Source organism: Aspergillus niger (genome assembly GCF_000002855.4).
Source record: "Aspergillus niger supercontig An18".
In the NCBI taxonomy this organism is placed as follows: Eukaryota; Fungi; Ascomycota; class Eurotiomycetes; order Eurotiales; family Aspergillaceae; genus Aspergillus; species Aspergillus niger.
In genome coordinates, this window is record NT_166533.1 from 1,419,552 (window position 1) to 1,439,266 (window position 19,715).

The window sequence follows — 19,715 nt, forward strand, 5'->3', positions numbered from 1 at the left end:
CATGCCTATCTCCAAGATCCACGCCCGCTCCGTCTACGACTCCCGCGGTAACCCCACCGTCGAGGTTGACGTTGTCACCGAGACTGGCCTTCACCGTGCTATTGTCCCCTCTGGTGCTTCCACTGGTCAGTAGTCAACAGGCAATCAAGGACCTTGTTGTCCTCTAGCTCTACATTTGACATGCTGACAGTCAATTCCAGGCCAGCACGAGGCCCACGAGCTCCGCGATGGTGACAAGACCATGTGGGGTGGCAAGGGTAAGTTTAGAGCATCCTTCTCTCTGTATACTTGTTGTAATTAGTTCAACCCAGCTGACAACAACTGCTTGATCCAGGTGTCCTGAAGGCCGTCCAGAACGTCAACGAGACCATTGCCCCCGCCGTCATCAAGGAGAACCTCGATGTTAAGGACCAGTCCAAGGTTGATGAGTTCCTCAACAAGCTCGATGGCACTGCCAACAAGTCCAACCTCGGTGCCAACGCCATCCTTGGTGTCAGTCTGGCCATCGCCAAGGCCGGTGCTGCTGAGAAGGGCATCCCTCTCTACGCTCACATCTCCGACCTTGCTGGCACCAAGAAGCCCTACGTCCTCCCTGTTCCCTTCCAGAACGTCCTGAATGGCGGTTCCCACGCTGGTGGCCGCCTGGCTTTCCAGGAGTTCATGATCGTCCCCAAGTAAGTTACCGCCATCATGCCACACCTCAACAGGTAGTTCCTTTTTAACTAACAATCGTGAAGCACTGCCTCTTCCTTCTCTGAGGGTCTCCGCCAGGGTGCTGAGGTCTACCAGAAGCTCAAGGCTCTCGCCAAGAAGAAGTACGGCCAGTCCGCTGGCAACGTTGGTGACGAGGGTGGTGTCGCCCCCGACATTCAGACTGCCGAGGAGGCTCTTGACCTGATCACCGAGTCCATCGAGCAGGCCGGTTACACTGGCAAGATCAGCATTGCCATGGACGTTGCCTCCAGCGAGTTCTACAAGGCCGACGTCAAGAAGTACGACCTTGACTTCAAGAACCCCGAGAGCGACTCCTCCAAGTGGCTCACCTACGAGCAGCTGGCCGACCTCTACAAGTCCCTTGCCAGCAAGTACCCCATTGTCAGCATTGAGGACCCCTTCGCTGAGGACGACTGGGAGGCCTGGAGCTACTTCTACAAGACCTCTGACTTCCAGATTGTTGGGTACGTACTGCTCGATGCAACTTCTCGATTAGGGTTGTTTGTGGCTAACTGATTATTTTATAGTGATGACTTGACTGTCACCAACCCCCTGCGTATCAAGAAGGCCATCGAGCTCAAGTCCTGCAACGCTCTCCTGCTCAAGGTCAACCAGATCGGTACCTTGACCGAGTCCATCCAGGCTGCCAAGGACTCCTACGCTGACAACTGGGGTGTCATGGTGTCCCACCGCTCCGGTGAGACCGAGGATGTCACCATTGCCGACATTGCTGTCGGTCTCCGCTCTGGCCAGATCAAGACCGGTGCTCCTGCCCGTTCCGAGCGTCTGGCTAAGCTGAACCAGATCCTCCGTATCGAGGAGGAGCTCGGTGACAACGCCGTCTACGCCGGCGAGAAGTTCCGCACCGCCGTTAACTTGTAAATGCAGCCATTTCCCGTATAATGTCACCAGTGCAAGGCCCTAGCGGTCCTCACTAGCCTTTCCGAGCAGCTGCAGAACAGCATCGTTTGGATGAAACTAGGCGGCGAAAACATCAGAGATGATTAAGATTTATGATGACGAATTCAAAGGCCAAATAATTGAATTTAGTGGCACATAATGAAAAAATTTATTATTTTTCACCCTTCAATATAGAAATTCCCTATTGTTTTCGCATGTTCAATGTAGAGACAAGTAAGTAGTGAGTAAGATTGGGCATCACGGGCAATCCCGAGTGCACGTGACCACGCCGCATGCCCCACGGGATCAGCCACTCGGTCGTTCAAACAAATTCCCTCCTTCAGCAGTACCTGTTAACGACACCAGTTCCTCTGCGTGCGACTTACGCTTATCACCGGCTTTACTGCCAGCCACGCAACTCACTCTCCAGCTTGTCATTTTCGCCCCAAACTTGACGACTTTTGCCCGCCATGGCTCCTTCAAAGTGGGGTATGTCCTCTTTTGGAGATTTTTGTGGCCCTCGCCCGCAATAGGGACATACATTGCGGGACAACATGGCGAATCATTCACGATACTGACGGCTTCTTTCAGATGACGAAGAAGAGAGTGTCTCTCCCCCTCCTGTGGTTGCCCGCCGCAAGTTCGACGACGAGGAAGAGGAAGATGTGAGTTTTTGCCGCCCCTCCCCCCTCCTTTTCCATTTTTGCCTCACAATTTGCCCCGCGCTGTTTCTCTTGGCCTCAGTCGCTGAAAACTCGCGCCCCCCCCCCCCATCATTTTTTCCCCCGTCCACGATCTGACCGAATGAACTAGGTCCTCGACTCCTGGGACGCCGCCGAAGATTCCGAAGTAGAGCGTGAGAAGGCCGCCAAGGCAGCGGAGGCCAAGGCTAAGGCGGAAGCCGAAGCCGCCGCCAACAAGAAGAGCAAGGCACAGCGGATACAGGAAAAGAAGGCCCAGCGGAAGGCAGATGCCGATGCTGAGGATTCGGACGACAGCGACGAGGACGAGGCCGAGCGGAGAGCCCGTCTCCGCAAGACGGAGAAGGACGCTGACCTTAAGCACGCCGAGGACCTGTTCGGCGACATCGACCTGAACCGTATGCGCAACCGCAGCGCCCCCAAGGCCGTTGTCATCAGTGACGGGACCGACCCGACCCAGGCCGTCGATCTGTCGGCTATGCCTCTCTTCAAGCCCGCCACCAAGGACCAGTTCACCCGCGTTACGACCACCCTTATCCCTCTGTTGACGACCCAGTCGAAGAAGCCCCAGTATGCTCTGTGGGCGCAGGACTTCATCAAGCAGCTCGTCAAGGACCTGCCCAGCGGTGATGTCAAAAAGATCGCTTCCTCGCTGACTACTCTCAGCAATGAGAAGATGAAGGAGGAGCGTGCTGCCGATAAGGGTAACAAGAAGACCAAGGCGGCCAAGACCAAGGTCTCTCTGGTCACCTCTAGAGAGAACAAGATTGAAACCAACTCTTATGATGATGATGGGTTGGATGACGATGACTTCATGTGATTTTGTTATTTAGAATATTTTATATTTCCTTTTCTTCTTCTCACCACCGATCCCCTTAACACTCTTGCTTCATTTGCTTCAGATTTCTCGGTTTCTTCTTTTTTCTTCTCCCCAGTTATCCACTATATCTTTGCTAGACCGGCCTGCGCCCTGGCATGCATCATAAAATCATGTCCGTTGGTCATCATCTGTTTTGTATATCCGTCATATAAAGTATTCTTTTATTCCCTCCCCCCTCGGTCGTCTTTCGCTGTCCCGCTTCCTACCTCCGGTTTATAGAGCATGGTTCATCTCTTCCGTACATTTCCGTTGGTACTAGCATTTATGTCTTCAGCTAGTATAGAAGCTGCCGCAGTTGTTCGCTTACTACCTGCCTAAGTCCTTAACTTTTTAAAGTGTTTAACCTATACGTAGTGTTAAACGAGTACTGGGAGGTGGTGAGGTAGAAAATGTTCTGCACGGGCAGTGGGTATTTGGTAGTGTGTAAGGCGGTTATTTATCAGGCTGACGCTAAAGACTTCTATGGGAGCAGTATGGGATCGCGGCTCATAGAAGTACACAAAATCTAAGAGTCGTTTGATAATTAATTGATTCCCGGCAGGGTCTTCTTGGGATTGAGAGAACTGGTTACTTTGATTTGAGATATTGTAAAGCTTAAGGCTCTTAACACGTACGAGCGAAACAGCAGGGGGGAAATCGGGAAAAGGGGCGTGGGGTGAATAAAAAAGTTGAAATAAGACACTGTATCTTGCTGGGGGTGAATAAAGAGAGAATAAAAGAGAGGTAAATTCCACTCAGCCCCTTTTCTTCGCTCTCCAAACATCAAACTCCGCCGGCCGACCCACAGGATCCCGAACAAGTGGAAGATATGTGCCGGTCCAGACCCTTCGCACAGCTAAAAGCAGACCTTCATAAGCGTTTCCGGGTAGTATTCGCACACCTGAACTGGCACGTCGGGGACACAACTGTTTTTGATACACAAGAACACACACCACCCATCTAGGACTCAGGGGCAGCAGGCTTGGGCTCCTCAGCCTTGTCCTCGGGGGCGGCGGCGGTCTCCTCCTCGGGCTTGTCCTCCTTGGGGGCAGCGCCCTCGGGCTCGTTGCCATCAGAAGAGGTCCACAGAGTAAGGTTGTCACGCAGGAGCTGCATGATCAGGGTGCTATCACGGTAGCTCTCCTCCGAAAGCGAGTCGAGCTCCGCAATGGCGTCATCGAACGCCTGCTTGGCAAGGTGGCAGGCACGATCGGGGGAGTTCAGGATCTCGTAGTAGAAGACGGAGAAGTTCAGGGCGAGACCAAGGCGGATGGGGTGGGTAGGAGTAAGATCGGTCTGGGCGACATCGGTAGCATTCTGTCACGGTCGTTAGTGCGAGTCCTCCGATATAGCACGCAACTTGAAGAGCCCACCTTGTAAGCCTCGTGGGCAGCAGTGGCAGCAACCTTGCGCTTGTTGCCAGAGGCAAACTCAGCGAGGTAGCGGTGGTAGTCACCCTTCCTACAGTTCGTACAACAGTCAGCCTCTGCCCTTTTACTACTTGCCAGTAAATGCTCTTTCCCCCTGAGAACCAAGACTCACATCTTGTAGTAGAAGACCTTGGACTCGCCAGTCTCGGCCTTGGGGATGAGGGACTCATCGAGAACATCGAGGACATCCTGGCAGACCTTCTCGAGCTCGGTCTCGATCTTCTGGCGGTAGTCACGGATGATCGAAACGTGCTGCTCAGAGCCCTTGGACTCCTCCTTCTGCTCAATGGAGGAGATAATACGCCACGAGGCACGGCGGGTACCGACCACGTTCTTGTAAGCAACGGAGAGAAGGTTACGCTCATCGACGGAAAGCTCGCCTCCAATCTGATGCGGGGTCAGCTTGACCCACGAGTAAAAGGGGGTTACGGGGAAAAGGGGGGGCTTCTCGTCAGAGGGAGGTAAGGGGGTCATACGTTGGCGACTTCCTGTACAATAGTTAGCGATTATGCTTGTTGAGAGCCCAGGGGCTGACAGGCGGCTACTGACCTTCATGTACGTGACCATCTCTATAGGCGGTAGGGATCAGCATGTGAAGCCAACATGGCAGAGCAGTAAACAGGCATCTTACCATCGTAGCGCTCAGCCTGCTCACAGAGCCGGGCGAGGAACGTCTTGCTGCAGAAGGGTGAAGTGTCAGTGTTGCTGTTGTCGGTCACTGGTCGAGACGGGTCTGGATCCTTACTTCTCACGCTGCAAGTAAAGGGGGGAGAACAGTTAGCTGAGTCCAGACTAATCGCGACACAACGACTGAGAGAGCACAAGAGAATTCCCAGCCATAGGAATACATGCGGCTAGGAATTAAACGGCTACAACTGGACGGACGCCAGGTGAAGCCGCCAGAGCAGAGAGAGGGGTCAGGCTGAGGGGGTGGAATAACATACCTCAGAAGTCATAGTAGGCGATCTGATGGAGATAAGGGGATTGGGAAAGACGGTGGTTGGTTTGGTAGACGGTGAAAAGGAGAGAGTAGAGGTGCAAGATACCGAAGTAGAGCACGAGACAGCGGAGAATGGGATGAAAAGAAGATGGGAATCACGAGAGGTTTGGCAGATGTGATCCTCCAGCAACGAGTGATGGACGGTGAAGGTGACGACCAGCCAGCTTTAGCGAGAAGCGGGCGCCTCGTCTGTTTGCGATGTTTGCTCTTGCAGCCTCAGGCAGCGTCATGGTGAGTCAGCAGAAAGTCTTCTGCTGGTCACCTGCTTCGGCCGGTCACTGGACCCTGACGTAATCTAGCAATAACCACACCGAGTTCAAAAGGCCAACTAGGCAATAAATGGTTAGTGACTCCTAGTTGAGCGGTCGCTCTCAATAATTAGTGAAAGTCTCCCAATTATGCGGCATAGTAACAACCCAACAACCCCAAACGGAGAGCATATCTGGAAAATAGTAGTAGTATAGGAGCTGTAAATGGAGGTCGTCAGAAAACCCATATCTGAAATCACTCAGGCAGCCATGACTACTTAAAAGAGTCTTGTTGCCAGAGTTGGGAACCCACCATAAAAGGGCGGCTAATGATACCAGTTCATGTGGTAGATAAAATCACACTCATTTTCCCCTTGAGTTGAACCACCATGCTCTTCTGTTCATCACGACCAGCATCCCCTCTGGTCCCTGGTGTCTTTTTAACCGCCAAATCCGTTTTATTCTGCCGGTTATTCTCTACCGCACAACCGGTGAAGATGTTATACGTCTCGCTTCTCCACCCTCAACGGGCTGTGGTACCCTGAGCTATGCTCCGTATCTCCGATGATCGTCTATTCAGAACGCACGAGACGAGAAAAAAAAGGATGTTGAGAGCCCGGCAGATGACAAGTTCACCGGTTATTGCCCGATCAAAATGAAACCCTTATTTTTGCTCTCCCTTTTAGATTGACCGTGCTTTTGGCCATGCAAACTAAAAGACAACTATGGGTTCTCCTACTACTAAATACACGCCCTTCCTGCGGAGATTACGCAGTACGGCAACAACCACCCAGACAAGCGGGCTGCTGAGTTAAGACCGGACATTGGAGTTTCAGAAGAAGAACCACCACCAATACAACGCTGGACGGTATGAAATCATTTTCTGGAGCAGTGTGGACGGGCCCTCTGCCCTACAGGGCGCCTACAAGGGCCGGACTAGGCAAGCTGTCGTACCCTCTGGTGTGGATGGGGTGGAAGATCGATGACTTGTTTGGGGCAGGTGCTCCGGGTCCGACACCATGGCGGAAAGCACGGAATCGAATCAAAATCTACGAGAGAAGAGAGGCCTCCACCAGTGTTATGCAGCACCTTCCAATCCGAGGAGCGAGACCCCGCTAAATGAGCGCCAAATGAACCAGGATGACTGCAATTTGTATGGGACAAGTGGTTTTAGTTCGAATCTTGGGCCAGCCTGGAAGGCATCATCGTTTCGCAGTGGAGAGTGTATTGGTATTGTTATGGTCGAGCGGTGGGTTTCTCGCTTGCAGAGAGACAAGTTGAGGGAGATAACGCCGAGAATGAAAATGGATACGTAGGAAGATTATTTAGAACTATTAAGAAGGCTGTGCAATGTTGGGGGGGAGAAAATGCGTCCCTTTCTAATTTCCTTTTTTTTTTTTTTTTTTTTTTTTCACCCTTTCCCCTAATGGATCACTGTAATATCCTTCAGCTTGGTTTCTCATGGATTTTATTATAACATGCAAGATAACAGACACAAAGCTATAGAACTTTTGTAAGAAGATACGAGGATAATCCAGTCGTAGAGACTACTAAACAGGCCAACTCCAACGCCCGGACTCACCAAAGCACGGTCATGGTATGGTTCAGCCCTGTCGGATTGGAACCGGCAATTCTGGCACAGAGACGGGGGGGACCAGATGGATCCAGACACCGCAAATGAAGAGAACACGTTGAGTGCCTGACAAAGCCGCCTCTGGTTCACGGTTCCCGAGCCCCCAGAGGCAAAATCCCTGGCCCATCATTCGGTCCTTGTATGGAATGGGACATTTATTTATAAGTTAGAAATCATCATTTTTTGCCATCTTCTTACAAACCAGAGTCACTCAGAAGGTTAACCCTGGTTATCTTTCTTTCCTTTCTTCCTTCCTTCCTCCTCTTCCTTCCCCGTGCTTGGCTGACGGTATTTGGTATTGGTCTTGCCCGGTATTATTAACTACGGTACTATCTGGTGTGTCCGCTTTCCACTCCCCCATCCTATCCGACTATCTACTACTCTTCTAGATCCTTCCCGCTAGGGGACTAACCTCTCCGACTTGATTGCAGTGCCACTCACTAGGTCCCAAGCTTCCGGCCACTTGGCGTTCATGTCTTGATCTGGGTTATATCCCCGATCTCTTCCCTTCTTTTCCTCTCTCTTCCTTCCTTGTTGCTCCCGCTCCAGGCCACCTTGCGCTTTCGTGGAGTCCCCAACATGGAGCACTCCTACCTTTATTCACCAGCCGAAGTGCTGGACCATTTTGATGTCAAAGAGAGCTCTGGTCTGTCGCAACATCAGGTCTCTCAATCGAGAAAAAAGTATGGTCCTAATGGTAGGTTGCAGCTTTCTTACCCCATGAGTAATATCGCAGGCACTGACCGGCGGCTCGAACTTTCATAGCCCTTGCGGAAGAACCACCGACCCCTCTTTGGCAACTTGTGCTGGAACAATTCAAGGACCAACTGGTCCTGATTCTACTGGGCTCCGCTGCTGTATCCTTCGTTCTGGCTCTTTTCGAAGAAGGAGATGACTGGTCCGCCTTCGTTGACCCCGTTGTGGTATGAGCTTGAAATCCTCCCGAGTCTGGCGCGCGTCGACCCAAGTCACTAACCAATCCTGTTATACCATAGATCTTGACGATTCTGATTTTGAATGCCGTGGTTGGTGTTACCCAGGAGAGCAATGCTGAGAAGGCTATTGCTGCTCTCCAGGAATACTCTGCAAATGAAGCCACTGTTGTCCGTGATGGCGTTACCAAGCGTGTCAAGGCCGAAGAACTGGTTCCCGGAGATATTGTCGTTGTTGCGGTTGGAGACCGTGTTCCAGCGGATTGCAGGCTACTTGCCGTCCACAGCAACAGCTTCCGAGTGGATCAAGCCATCCTGACCGGTGAGAGTGAGAGTGTGAGCAAGGACACCCGCACTGTTCATGACAAGCAGGCCGTTAAGCAGGATCAAACCAACATGCTTTTCTCTGGTACCACCGTTGTTAATGGACACGCTACCGCCATTGTGGCCTTGACCGGTGGATCGACCGCGATTGGTGACATCCACGAGAGCATCACCTCCCAGATCTCGGAGCCAACCCCACTGAAGCAGAAGCTTGATGATTTCGGAGACATGCTGGCTAAAGTAATTACCGTCATTTGTATCCTGGTGTGGGTGATCAACATCGAGCATTTCAACGACCCTTCTCATGGAGGCTGGACTAAGGGAGCCATCTACTATCTCAAGATCGCAGTGTCTCTGGGTGTGGCTGCCATTCCCGAGGGTTTGGCTGTTGTCATCACCACCTGTCTCGCACTTGGTACCCGCAAGATGGCTCAGAAGAACGCAGTCGTCCGTTCGCTTCCCTCCGTGGAGACTCTCGGCAGCTGCAGTGTGATTTGCTCCGACAAGACTGGAACCTTGACCACCAACCAAATGAGCGCAGAGAAGATGGCGTATCTGAATGCGGCCGGCAACGGTGTTGAAGAGATTGATATTGAAGGCACCACTTTTGCGCCTGAAGGTAAAGTCACTCGCGATGGCAAGGAAATCCAGAACATTGCCGTGTCCTCGGCCACTGTTCGGCAAATGGCGGAGGTCATGGCTCGCTGCAACAGTGCGACTTTGGCCCACGATGCGAAAAACGGCTCATTTTCCTGTATCGGTGAACCTACTGAGGGTGCGCTGCGTGTTCTGGTCGAGAAGATTGGCACCGATGATGCCGCTACGAATGCGAAGCTGTTCCGCCTCCCCGCCTCCCAGCGGCTCCATGCCGCAAGCGCGCACTACGAAGCTCGCTTGCCCTTGAAAGCAACCTACGAATTCTCGCGTGACCGGAAGAGCATGTCCGTGCTCATTGGAAATGATAAGGAACAGAAGCTACTCGTCAAGGGTGCTCCCGAGTCTATCTTGGAGCGGTGCACGCATGTTCTTCTTGGAGCTGATGGAAAACGGACATCTCTCACGAAGTCTCATCTTGACAGGCTCGCTGCTGAAGTTGTGGGTTACGGTAGCCGCGGTCTTCGCGTGATGGCTCTGGCTAGTGTCGACAATGTCAGCAACAACCCTCTGCTTCACAACGCTCAGTCGTCTCAGGACTACGCTCAGCTGGAACAAAACATGACTCTTATCGGACTTGTCGCTATGCTCGATCCTCCCCGCGTTGAGGTTGCGGCTTCCATCAAGAAATGCCACGATGCTGGAATTCGGGTTATCGTCATTACCGGTGACAACCAGAACACCGCCGAGTCGATCTGCCGTCAGATTGGTATCTTCCATGAGGGTGAGGATCTCAAAGGCAAGAGCCTTACTGGAAGGGAGTTTGACGGCCTCTCGGACGCTGAGAAACTCGAGGCTGCTAAGACTGTGTCTTTGATTTCCCGCACCGAGCCTAGCCACAAGTCCAAGCTGGTTGATCTTCTCCAATCTCAAGGCCATGTGGTCGCCATGACTGGTGACGGTGTTAATGACGCCCCTGCGCTGAAGAAGTCGGATATTGGTGTGGCTATGGGAACAGGTACCGACGTTGCTAAGCTGGCTGCTGATATGGTTCTGGCCGACGACAACTTTGCCACCATTACCGTGGCGGTGGAAGAGGGACGTTCCATCTATAGCAACACTCAGCAGTTCATCCGCTACCTCATCTCTTCGAACATCGGCGAAGTGGTGTCGATCTTCTTGACCGCCGCCTTGGGCATGCCTGAAGCCTTGATTCCCGTGCAGCTTCTCTGGGTTAACCTTGTTACCGATGGCCTGCCTGCTACCGCGCTCTCCTTCAACCCCCCTGACCATGATGTGATGAGACGCGCTCCCCGCAAGCGCGATGAGCCCCTGGTTGGCGGCTGGCTTCTGTTCAGATACATGGTGATCGGCACTTATGTCGGTGCGGCTACAGTCTTTGGCTACGTGTGGTGGTTTGTGTACAACCCTGAGGGTCCCCAGATCTCCTTTTGGCAATTGGTAAGATATGCATCGTCTAGTCTGCCTGTATTTCCTCCCAGCCTTGCTAATCCCTGCGCAGTCTCACTTCCACAAGTGTTCCTCTCAGTTCCCCGAGATTGGATGCGAGATGTTCTCGAACGATATGTCCCGCTCGGCGTCTACTGTGTCTCTTTCGATCCTGGTCGTCATTGAGATGTTGAACGCCATGAACGCACTTTCGTCCAGCGAATCCCTTCTTACATTTGCTCTCTGGAACAACCCCATGCTGGTCGGTGCCATCATCCTTTCGATGGCATTGCACTTCGCGATCTTGTATGTGCCCTTCTTGCAGGGTTTGTTCTCGATCCTGCCCCTGGACTGGATGGAATGGAAGGCCGTCGTGGCCATTAGTGCCCCGGTTGTGTAAGTCAATCTATTGAACTGCCATGCCCCTCGAGAATGTTGCTGACCGAAAAACTAGGCTCATCGATGAGGTCCTTAAGTTGGCGGAACGTCGTCTGTACAATAACATCCCGGCAAGATCTACCGTGGAACAACAGAACGGAGGAGTTGGGAAGCCTAAGAGAGCGTAGATTTGAGCAACGAAGTGATGACTCGAATATGAGGGGGTGCATTGATGATAGATATAGATATCGGCCCTCCAGCCCTGTTATATTTTGGTTTTCTGCTGTTGGGTGGTTGATCACATGTACGTAAAACATGTTGGATGTTCTGATTGCATAAGAACAACGAAGAGACGAATTGTGTCTGTATCTGAAAGTCCCTTGGTTGTAACTGTCTGGTCGTATACGAGTTGAGAGTAACTGACAGTCACGCTGTCCGGGCCCCGTGACATGGACAGGGCCATTGTCTCTCAACGAAGCAGCACTATCAGTATTAGCCCTCTCGACCCAGCAATCGCAATCTCAGTCGGGACTGGTTTAGTCCCGGCTAATTCCACTCAGTGGCCTGCTATCAAGTACCCCCCTTGCTAGCAGGCAGCAAGATCTGATTTTGTCGCATATGCAGCTGGGCGTGCATAGTCAGTCTTGTCAGGTTATTAGCCTAATTTCCCCGACTGCGGAGTAAGGCCAGCAAGAGGGATATAAGGATGGAGGGGAAATTAGGGAAATTGGCAAGCCATCTTAACCTTCTTTCACTACCAGGGCAAGCCAAAGCCAATAAACTGTCATCGCTAACTATTCTCACTCGCTCAACTAGGATCAAATGGATGCGGGGGAAACCGCCGAGAAGAAGTTTACGGCTGCTGCTACTGCTGCTAACCGCCAACACCCATGACCCTCGCGCTTTACGAGGAATGTCACCCTGGAATTGATGCACCTCGAGCAACTGGGCTGGCTTCTAACGGCTAAAGATTGGTTGCGCTACGCATCATGGGATGTCGGCCCGTTTCGACTCCTCACTGGTGGATTCTGACCGGTGATCCTTTCCAAGGATTGCCTGGATTTGTGGGGAAGAAGTCTGGGGATGGCGGTGCTACTGCCCGTCTTCAAGCTTGGCTGGGCCTTCAGAACCAATTCCAGTGAGAGGAGAATGAGGGGGACTTTTAGTTGAGAGTGTGTTTTTTGGGTTGATGCCAAGGAATGGACTCACATGGGTAGCGAAGACGATGCCCTCATGCTGAACGAAGTAGTACATAAGGAGCCAGGGTGCCAATGTCTGGGGGCTATTCCTTGTGCTTGAACCCCCTGCAAGCATTGCTTGTCTTTTCATTAATTCCACAGGCTGCTTCGGTATATTTTTTCTTTACTTTACCAGAGTCACCTGTTCTTGTCCATTGTATTCTCTTTCCATCACTGCCCTGGGTTTACTTCCTTCTCCCTACCCCACAGAATGGGGTTCCTCCACTTTCTTAAGACCCGGTCTGGGTTCCGGGTTGACAATAGCAGGACTACTTCTGCAGCTACCCTGACCTTACGCCAGAGTCTTTGGCCCCTGACCCTTGTTACTATACTCTTCTTTCTCTGGGTAAGCTGTGCACCAGCCCAGCCCTTACTCGATTTAATCGGCTAATACCATTTTCCACCAGGGTTTTGCCTACGGCCTGCTCGACACACTCAATAAACATTTCCAGAACACTCTGCATATCACACGGACACGTTCCTCGGGTCTTCAAGCAGCCTACTTTGGGTCAGTCAGACATTTGCTAGGCTTTGTACATGTGACAATCAACTGATGATCGTTAGTGCTTATCCTCTTGCATCCTTGGGATATGCAAACTACATACTCCGTCACTTCGGATACAAAACCGTCTTCATCTTCGGGCTCACTCTATATGGCATCGGTGCCCTCTGCATGTGGCCTGCAGGCTTAAACCGATCGTTTGGTGGCTTCTGCGCAGCTACCTTCGTTATTGGCTCGGGCCTAGGATCGTTGGAGACCGCTGCCAACCCGTACCTTACGGGTTAGTCAACCATCCATGTCCCGCCTCCAGCTGACGCTTTGAGAGGAAATAGTGAAAAGCCTGCTAACTATTGAAACGATCAGTTTGTGGTCCACCCAAATACGCCGAGATCAGAATCAACCTCGCCCAGGCGTTCAACGGCATCGGCACCTGCGTCGCACCAGCCCTAGCGTCATACGTCTTCTTCACATCCACTGAGGATGACGTGAACGCTCTCAAGCGAGTACAATGGGTGTATCTAGCCATTGGCATCTTTGTCTTCGTTCTTGCCGGCGTCTTCTTCGTTTCCACCATCCCTGAAGTAACCGACGAAGACATGGCCTTCCAGGTGGCCGAAACGCACGTTGGCGAAGAGGATAAACCATCTTGGAAACAGTACAGGCTGTTTCACGCTACGTTGGCGCAATTTACTTATACCGGTGCCCAAGGTACAAACGCCTCCTCCTACGCTCCCTTTACACACTACGATCCAAAATACTAACCTGCTCCTGCTGCTCCATAGTCGCCATCGCAGGCTACTTCATCAACTACGTCGTCGAAACCTGGCCCGGAACCACCAGTGCCACCGGCTCCAAATACCTCGCCGGTGCCCAAGGAGCCTTTGCAATGGGCCGATTCCTCGGCGCGATAATCATGAGATTCGTCAAAGCTCGCTGGGTATTCCTAGCATACCTCTCACTCACCGTAGCATTCATCGCCGCATCCATAACCCAACGTGATCAAAAAGGCATAGGTACGTTACCTTTTCCCTCTTTCCATCCATCATCAATCCGTCCAGTCCAAACAAACACCAAAGAAAGAATGAAGATCATCATCATCCTAATCCGCATGTCGATCTATCTAGCAATGCTCTTCCTCACCCTCTTCTTCGAATCCGTCTGTTTCCCCACCATCGTAGCACTAGGTATCCGCGGTCTCGGCCGACACTACAAGCGCGGCTCGGGCTTCATTGTCGGCGGTGTGTCTGGTGGTGCCGTCGTGCCTCCAATCCTGGGTCATGTAGCCGATATGCGAAATAGTACGGGCTTTGCGATGATCGTTCCGACTATGTTCATGGTTGTGGCGTGGACGTATGCCCTCGCGGTGAACTTCGTGCCGGCGTATCGGGATATGGTTGATAAGGTGGGGGAGAGTGAAATTGGGTTGAGAGATGAAGCTAGTGTCAGTCCGAAGGATGTTGAAAGTGGTGGTGATGGGTTGGCGGATATGGAGAAAGAGAAAGGAGAGGAAACTGCTCGCGTGGAATACACTAGATAATTTCTACATGCATGCAGTTGCTCGGCGCTGCATAGTGGTTAACATTCGCCATGACGTCTCATGTTGTTTACGAGTTCATTAACGATCTACTGCTCTGCTTACTATAATACCTCTGATGCGGTTGTGGGCATTAAAAGTGAAGTCTATTCTATCGGAAACAGAATCGGGAATATACACAATCCAGGATCAAAAAGGCCGAGAGCGCACGCAATGGACGGTGGACAAATCTAAACTGCGTTGATCAGCAGGGATTTTTCCTCGTGTCTGCACCTTTGAACCAGCCTTGCGCGTCACTTCGTCCAACTAAGATCCAGAATTTGAGTATCTCCATGGGCAGCCGTATGAAGGGGATATCTCTAGTAAAAAGAAAGAAAGAAAGAAAAGAAAAGAAAAGAAAAAAAAAAAAAAAAAAAAAAAACAAGTACAGGCAGGAAAGGTATGGAGACAATAGGGAAGGGGTGAACGATAAACGCATAATAGGATACACAGAAAGGGAATGCGAAGGTGTGCATGATCCGATGTCCTGGTCAGAGAAGATAAGCATCATTCAAGTTCTTCTAAAGTAGATAGGATGAAGGAAGGGTAGAATGGGAAGGGTGTAAAATAAGGAAAACAAGAGGGATGGGATGGTATACAAACGCCTCCCAACTCGTCATCCGATCATTATTTTGCGCGCCGCATCATGAAGAAAAGGCTAGAAGAACAGAAGAGAAATCAATGTCCAAGAAATTTTAGCTCCTTATAGACGCAAAGAAAAAGGGGTATAAATGTGTATGAGAAAACAATCAATCAAACATGTCAACAATGTACTCGGCGAGCTTGTACTCTATGGTCGCTGTCGCTTATGTCTTCTTGGCTCTCCGTTTCCTGGATTCGTGACTCCTAAGATATGGCGACACTGACAATCCTGAGACACCGCATTCTAATCGGGTGTCACTCGATCAAGATGTATGGGGTGGGCGCGGAGTCGACTCGAGTTCGGCAGCAGGAGCTAGGGTTGGTTTGCCGATTCGCCCGAGGGACGATCCCATCAGATGCCCAGCGCCTGTGTGGTCTTCTGAAGCAGTCGAGTCGACTGGCGAGCCTGGCCCTTCATCCAGGCCATCGAATGTATCAACTTCTTCAATATCTTCCTCCATGTCTTCTTCCTCTTCTATAATTTGGCTTTTTCGTGCCCCAGGTCGAGCTGCAGCTGCGACTGCAGGGCCTCCAATGCCGATGTCGCCATTTGGGTACTCTGTGCTTGCCATTCCACCAGAAACCATAAGATTGGCAGTGTGGACCATAGGTCCCTTGAAAGCGGATCGTTTTCGGCGTGCAAAGACGAGGCTTGACGAAGGGGAGTAGAGCAGTGGCGTTGGAGCTGCCTCATTGAACATGTTATTGATCCTCCCGTTAGGGTCATCAATGTCACGGAATCCGTTCTGTGTGCCCCGCACCAAACGTATATTACTGGGAAACCGGGCAGAGGCACTTGGCGTCGTGGGAAGGACTTTGACTGATGTGTGAGGGGATTTCGAAATTCGAGCCGTTGGGGTCGACGCTGAACCAATACTATTCGACGAAACGGATGATGCTTTAGAGTGGCTATGGGCATGATGGATGCTGCGAATAGAGGACACAGAGGATGAAGTGGACTTGCGGCCACGTAGACCTGCGGAGGACCGCCGGTATGAACCTCTTGGAGTAATTGGAGATGGCGAGAGAGAGTTTCTCTGGCTAGTGCTCAAGGGACGATTGTGGCGAGGGTAGGAATGGCGGTTGTTCGGATAGGAAGCACTGCTAGGGGCTAAGCTGCTGGCGTTCGATGAGCGCTTGATCTGTGTTGGCGTCAACAAGTCACCAGAGTGAGCGGTGGCCCCAGATGCCGAAGTGGGCTTTTTCCCAGTATCCTGGCCCTTGGCTGGGCTCAATTTCTCGGAAAGGAACTTGCGATGGCCTCCTTGACTCCCAGCGGCCTTGGCGTGAGGAGATTTGGCTCTCTTTGCAGACTCTACAAACCAGTGTTTCAACGAGGCCAACTGGCTGATTATCGGGTACTGGCGGCGACCGGTGCGGCGTCTAAAGATGCCATTGTTGTGCTGGGCCAATTCAGGCTGCGATGCGCTCACATGCAACGTGCTCGGCCGTCGCGCTTGATCCTTCGGCGGTGGTGGGGGACGCTGCCGGGTCGAACTAGCAGAACGAATGGAATCTTTGTCAATAGGCGGGGGAGGTGTGCTAGAATCCGGTGACTGCAGGGGCGCCGGCTCGGGAAGCATTGGCAGCTCCGGGACAGCAAGCTGGGAGGGGAGGCTCCGCCTGTCTCGCCGCCCTCGTTCACGAAGATGAGCGTCTGAGGCGTGGCCCTCTTCGTCGACTTCAACAAGGGCGGCCGAGATCTTTTCCAGCCGACTGCTTGCTGCACTCAAGCGACGAATATTCTTAGCTTCCGCTTCTCTCTCGCGTCGTTTACGCTCCCTCTTCTGCTCTTTCCGCTGCTCCTTTTCGATCAACAATGCCCACCAGCCAGCGAGGGGGTCACAGCGTTGAGAAAGGACGCTCTCAACAACCTCATCGATATTGACTCCTGCGCTCTTCATGCGCTGCAGTGTGGTCCTCTCCAAAGGAGTCGAGAAGGCGGCCGGGCGCGGAATTTTGAGAATCGCCAACTGTTCGGGGGCATGCTCTGCAAGAAACGGATGGGCAAGGATTTCGTCCAGGCTGGGTCGAATAAGGGGCCGTTTCGACAGGAGTGAATTGATGAGTGCTTTGGCATCGTCGGTGAATTTATCATTGAAAACGGCGTCTTCGCCAAGGATCCGAGCCTTTGTTACTTGGTCGTCATCATCATCGAATGGCAACTCCCCAGCGAGCAGGGCGTAAAGAATGATACCCAGGCTCCAGACGTCCACCTTTTCGCCAGCATACTTCTCGCCCTTCAGCATTTCCGGGGCGCTATAGCATACTGTCCCGCAGAATGTCTGTAAGTAACTCGCCTTGCCCTCATATTCTCGAGTAAACCCAAAGTCGCAAAGCTTCACGTTCTCATGTTTGTCGAGTAAGATATTCTCTAGTTTCAGGTCACGGTGAACACAAGATTTGCTATGGACATAGGCAACGGCTCCCACTAGTTGTGTGAAGATTCGCTTGACTTTGTCTACCGGTAACGGACCATGTCGGAGGAGATAGTTGTACAGCTCGTCACCTGCCCAAGTGTGTTAGTGGCATCCTACTACATCTACAGCAGCATCTCGCGACGTACCCGGGCAGTACTCGAGAACAAGCCAGACCAGCTTTTCCGTCACAATGACTTCGTAGAGGCGGGCAATATGGGGGTGGAGGAACTGGCGGTGATGATGGATCTCGCGAGCCAAATTTCTGTCTTCCTTACTCGAAGACTTAAGCACCACCTGCGCGTAATCTGGTCAGGTCTATCTGACACATAAGGAGTGGGCTGCGTCATAGGCATACCTTGGAGCCATTGGTAAGCTTATGTGAGGCAAGATATACTTTGCCAAAGGAACCCTTCCCGATTAATCTCCCAAGTGTGTAGTTTCCTACAGTGCGAAGGTCTTTCGAAGAGAACTCCCTATGGAGACGACTACCGTTAGCATCCATGCTGGAAGACGAAGGCGAGATGGGGGACTGTGCTTACTCTAGCAGCGCATTGTATGATTGGGCAAGCTGTTGATAGCGCGAGAACCCAGTTAGTTAAGACACCTACCAAGACAAGAGCAGGGGCAAATCAATCCTGAAACAGAGGCGGGGTCGATAGAACACGCCGTGTCTGTCCGAAAAGAGAGAAAGAGAGAGAGAGCGGAGAATAGGACGTGCGCATTGCAGATGCTCTTCAACCTCCAACTGGAAAGAAAGAAACCGAAACGCACCTTCTCTTTTTGTTTCTGGGCCTGGACCTCCGCTCTCGTCCTCGGAGGTGGCATGTGTTTAGATTATCTCCGCCTGCCTTGGGGGAAGTCCGCGGAGATAGAGTATGCGTGTCTGAGATGGTCCTGTGCGGAATTGAAGTGGTATTAGGTCGTCAAGGGTGGCCATCCAACGTAGGGAGGGATATATAGAAAGTGAACCGAAGGCCGCAGGTGTCTTTCCGGTTGTAAGGGGTGGGGGCAAGAGATCGCAAGTCGACGGCGACGTGGGTGAGAAGGAGTGGAAGGTATCAAGGAGGCGATTGCCTGAAACAGCCGACGAAATACAAGAGTGAATGATGACTGCCTGCTCTATGACCAAAGGAATGAGGGGCGGATAGCTCGAACAAAATTTGAGGCACGAGGGAACGTAGAACGGGCGCGCAAATCGGTGATGGTGGTAGCTATCTAGTAGCTAGTAGTCGGCAGTGAAGTGTGGAAAGCTCGGAACCGCAAGAATTCGGAGAAGGAACGGGCAGAGTAGGGGAGGCCGATAAGGGATAATACACTAAGCTAGATAGTAATAGATCCAGTGAGCGTTAGTGTTGTTTCAGGAAGGTATCTGGTTCTATAGCGACAAGCTACAAACAAAAGTGCGGGAATGGATGAGAGAGAGAGAGAGAGAGAAAGAAAAGAAAGAGAGTGAGAGAGCGGGGGAGATGTTCTGGAAAAGAAGGCAAACAACATACCAGCCTGACAAACTCAGTAAAGTGATGATTAGTTAGTAGTAAGGCAGGGCCCGTAGCTTGAGGGGCAATCTGTACAGCGATGGAATAGAAACAATAAATCCGGGATTAGATGACGACAGGTGCTGGGCAATTCCAATAAAGCAGCAGCCAAGCCAGCCAGCTAGCCAGCAGACAAGCAAGCAAGCAAAATAGAAAGCACGCCCCAAATTCTCTAGCCAGCCGACCAGCAAGCGAGCAGGAAGTTGAGGGTGTGATGGGGGGGTGGGAAAGGAACGATGATGATAATAATAGTAGTAGTCTTAGTAGAAGGAGGAGAAGGACTGGGTTAGGAGAGTCTGGCAAGGACGGAGTTTGGGGGGGGGGGGACTGACGACAGCCGGCAGGGGCGTGCATGAGCCCAGGGGAGAGGGAGGAGACTCACTGTGTCTGTGTCTGTCTGTGTGTGTGGAGTGGTGAGGAGCGATGATGATTGTAATGATGATGAGCAAATGGAATTGTGGTCCCCAAACAATATACTAGCTAATTAAAATGAGTGTGATTGAACAAAGTATAGAATGTGACAATGATGCTGAAGGAGCGTTCAGAAGGATACTACCTATTTTACACTGAAATGAATGTTTGATTTCCAAGATCATTATTGTTTTCTTTTCCCCTTCCTCCTTTCCCCATGAAAAAAACCCCC

At 51.7% G+C, this 19,715-nt stretch overlaps 9 protein-coding genes across 9 annotated transcripts; 5 read left to right on the top strand and 4 right to left on the bottom strand.

Moving 5' to 3' along the window:
- Position 1: 1 nt before the first annotated feature.
- An18g06250 (uncharacterized protein) lies at positions 2-1,596 on the top strand (the record flags this gene model as incomplete). Its single annotated transcript, XM_001399041.3, has 5 exons — positions 2-125; positions 201-257; positions 335-674; positions 738-1,178; positions 1,242-1,596. The coding sequence occupies 5 exons, from the start codon at positions 2-4 to the stop codon at positions 1,594-1,596; spliced, it is 1,317 nt and encodes a 438-aa protein (XP_001399078.1).
- Positions 1,597-2,084: 488 nt separating this feature from the next.
- Positions 2,085-3,135, top strand: An18g06260 (uncharacterized protein; the record flags this gene model as incomplete). Its single annotated transcript, XM_001399042.3, has 3 exons — positions 2,085-2,103; positions 2,206-2,279; positions 2,428-3,135. The coding sequence occupies 3 exons, from the start codon at positions 2,085-2,087 to the stop codon at positions 3,133-3,135; spliced, it is 801 nt and encodes a 266-aa protein (XP_001399079.1).
- A 999-nt stretch (positions 3,136-4,134) lies between these two features.
- An18g06270 (uncharacterized protein) lies at positions 4,135-5,560 on the bottom strand (the record flags this gene model as incomplete). Its single annotated transcript, XM_001399043.3, has 8 exons — positions 4,135-4,491; positions 4,548-4,635; positions 4,717-4,991; positions 5,081-5,092; positions 5,154-5,173; positions 5,236-5,282; positions 5,350-5,357; positions 5,549-5,560. The coding sequence occupies 8 exons, from the start codon at positions 5,558-5,560 to the stop codon at positions 4,135-4,137; spliced, it is 819 nt and encodes a 272-aa protein (XP_001399080.1).
- Positions 5,561-5,862: 302 nt separating this feature from the next.
- On the bottom strand, positions 5,863-7,959 carry An18g06280 (hypothetical protein; the record flags this gene model as incomplete). The annotated part of the gene is made up of 7 exons (XM_059745878.1): positions 5,863-5,972; positions 6,216-6,364; positions 6,602-6,655; positions 6,768-6,901; positions 6,942-6,996; positions 7,409-7,603; positions 7,898-7,959. 7 exons carry the CDS (start codon positions 7,957-7,959, stop codon positions 5,863-5,865), a joined length of 759 nt encoding a protein of 252 aa, XP_059602995.1.
- Positions 7,960-8,064: 105 nt separating this feature from the next.
- On the top strand, positions 8,065-11,350 carry An18g06290 (uncharacterized protein; the record flags this gene model as incomplete). Its single annotated transcript, XM_001399045.3, has 5 exons — positions 8,065-8,182; positions 8,251-8,408; positions 8,481-10,796; positions 10,858-11,180; positions 11,239-11,350. The coding sequence occupies 5 exons, from the start codon at positions 8,065-8,067 to the stop codon at positions 11,348-11,350; spliced, it is 3,027 nt and encodes a 1,008-aa protein (XP_001399082.1).
- Positions 11,351-11,822: 472 nt separating this feature from the next.
- Positions 11,823-12,476, bottom strand: An18g06300 (hypothetical protein; the record flags this gene model as incomplete). The annotated part of the gene is made up of 3 exons (XM_059745879.1): positions 11,823-12,083; positions 12,182-12,283; positions 12,372-12,476. 3 exons carry the CDS (start codon positions 12,474-12,476, stop codon positions 11,823-11,825), a joined length of 468 nt encoding a protein of 155 aa, XP_059602996.1.
- A 135-nt stretch (positions 12,477-12,611) lies between these two features.
- An18g06310 (uncharacterized protein) lies at positions 12,612-14,439 on the top strand (the record flags this gene model as incomplete). The annotated part of the gene is made up of 6 exons (XM_001399047.3): positions 12,612-12,746; positions 12,808-12,908; positions 12,965-13,182; positions 13,266-13,610; positions 13,685-13,915; positions 14,027-14,439. 6 exons carry the CDS (start codon positions 12,612-12,614, stop codon positions 14,437-14,439), a joined length of 1,443 nt encoding a protein of 480 aa, XP_001399084.1.
- A 941-nt stretch (positions 14,440-15,380) lies between these two features.
- On the bottom strand, positions 15,381-18,039 carry An18g06320 (uncharacterized protein; the record flags this gene model as incomplete). The annotated part of the gene is made up of 3 exons (XM_059745880.1): positions 15,381-17,626; positions 17,684-17,831; positions 17,893-18,039. 3 exons carry the CDS (start codon positions 18,037-18,039, stop codon positions 15,381-15,383), a joined length of 2,541 nt encoding a protein of 846 aa, XP_059602997.1.
- Positions 18,040-18,058: 19 nt separating this feature from the next.
- An18g06330 (uncharacterized protein) lies at positions 18,059-19,225 on the top strand (the record flags this gene model as incomplete). The annotated part of the gene is made up of 6 exons (XM_059745881.1): positions 18,059-18,090; positions 18,249-18,449; positions 18,538-18,592; positions 18,760-18,824; positions 18,899-18,937; positions 19,081-19,225. The coding sequence occupies 6 exons, from the start codon at positions 18,059-18,061 to the stop codon at positions 19,223-19,225; spliced, it is 537 nt and encodes a 178-aa protein (XP_059602998.1).
- Positions 19,226-19,715: the final 490 nt, after the last annotated feature.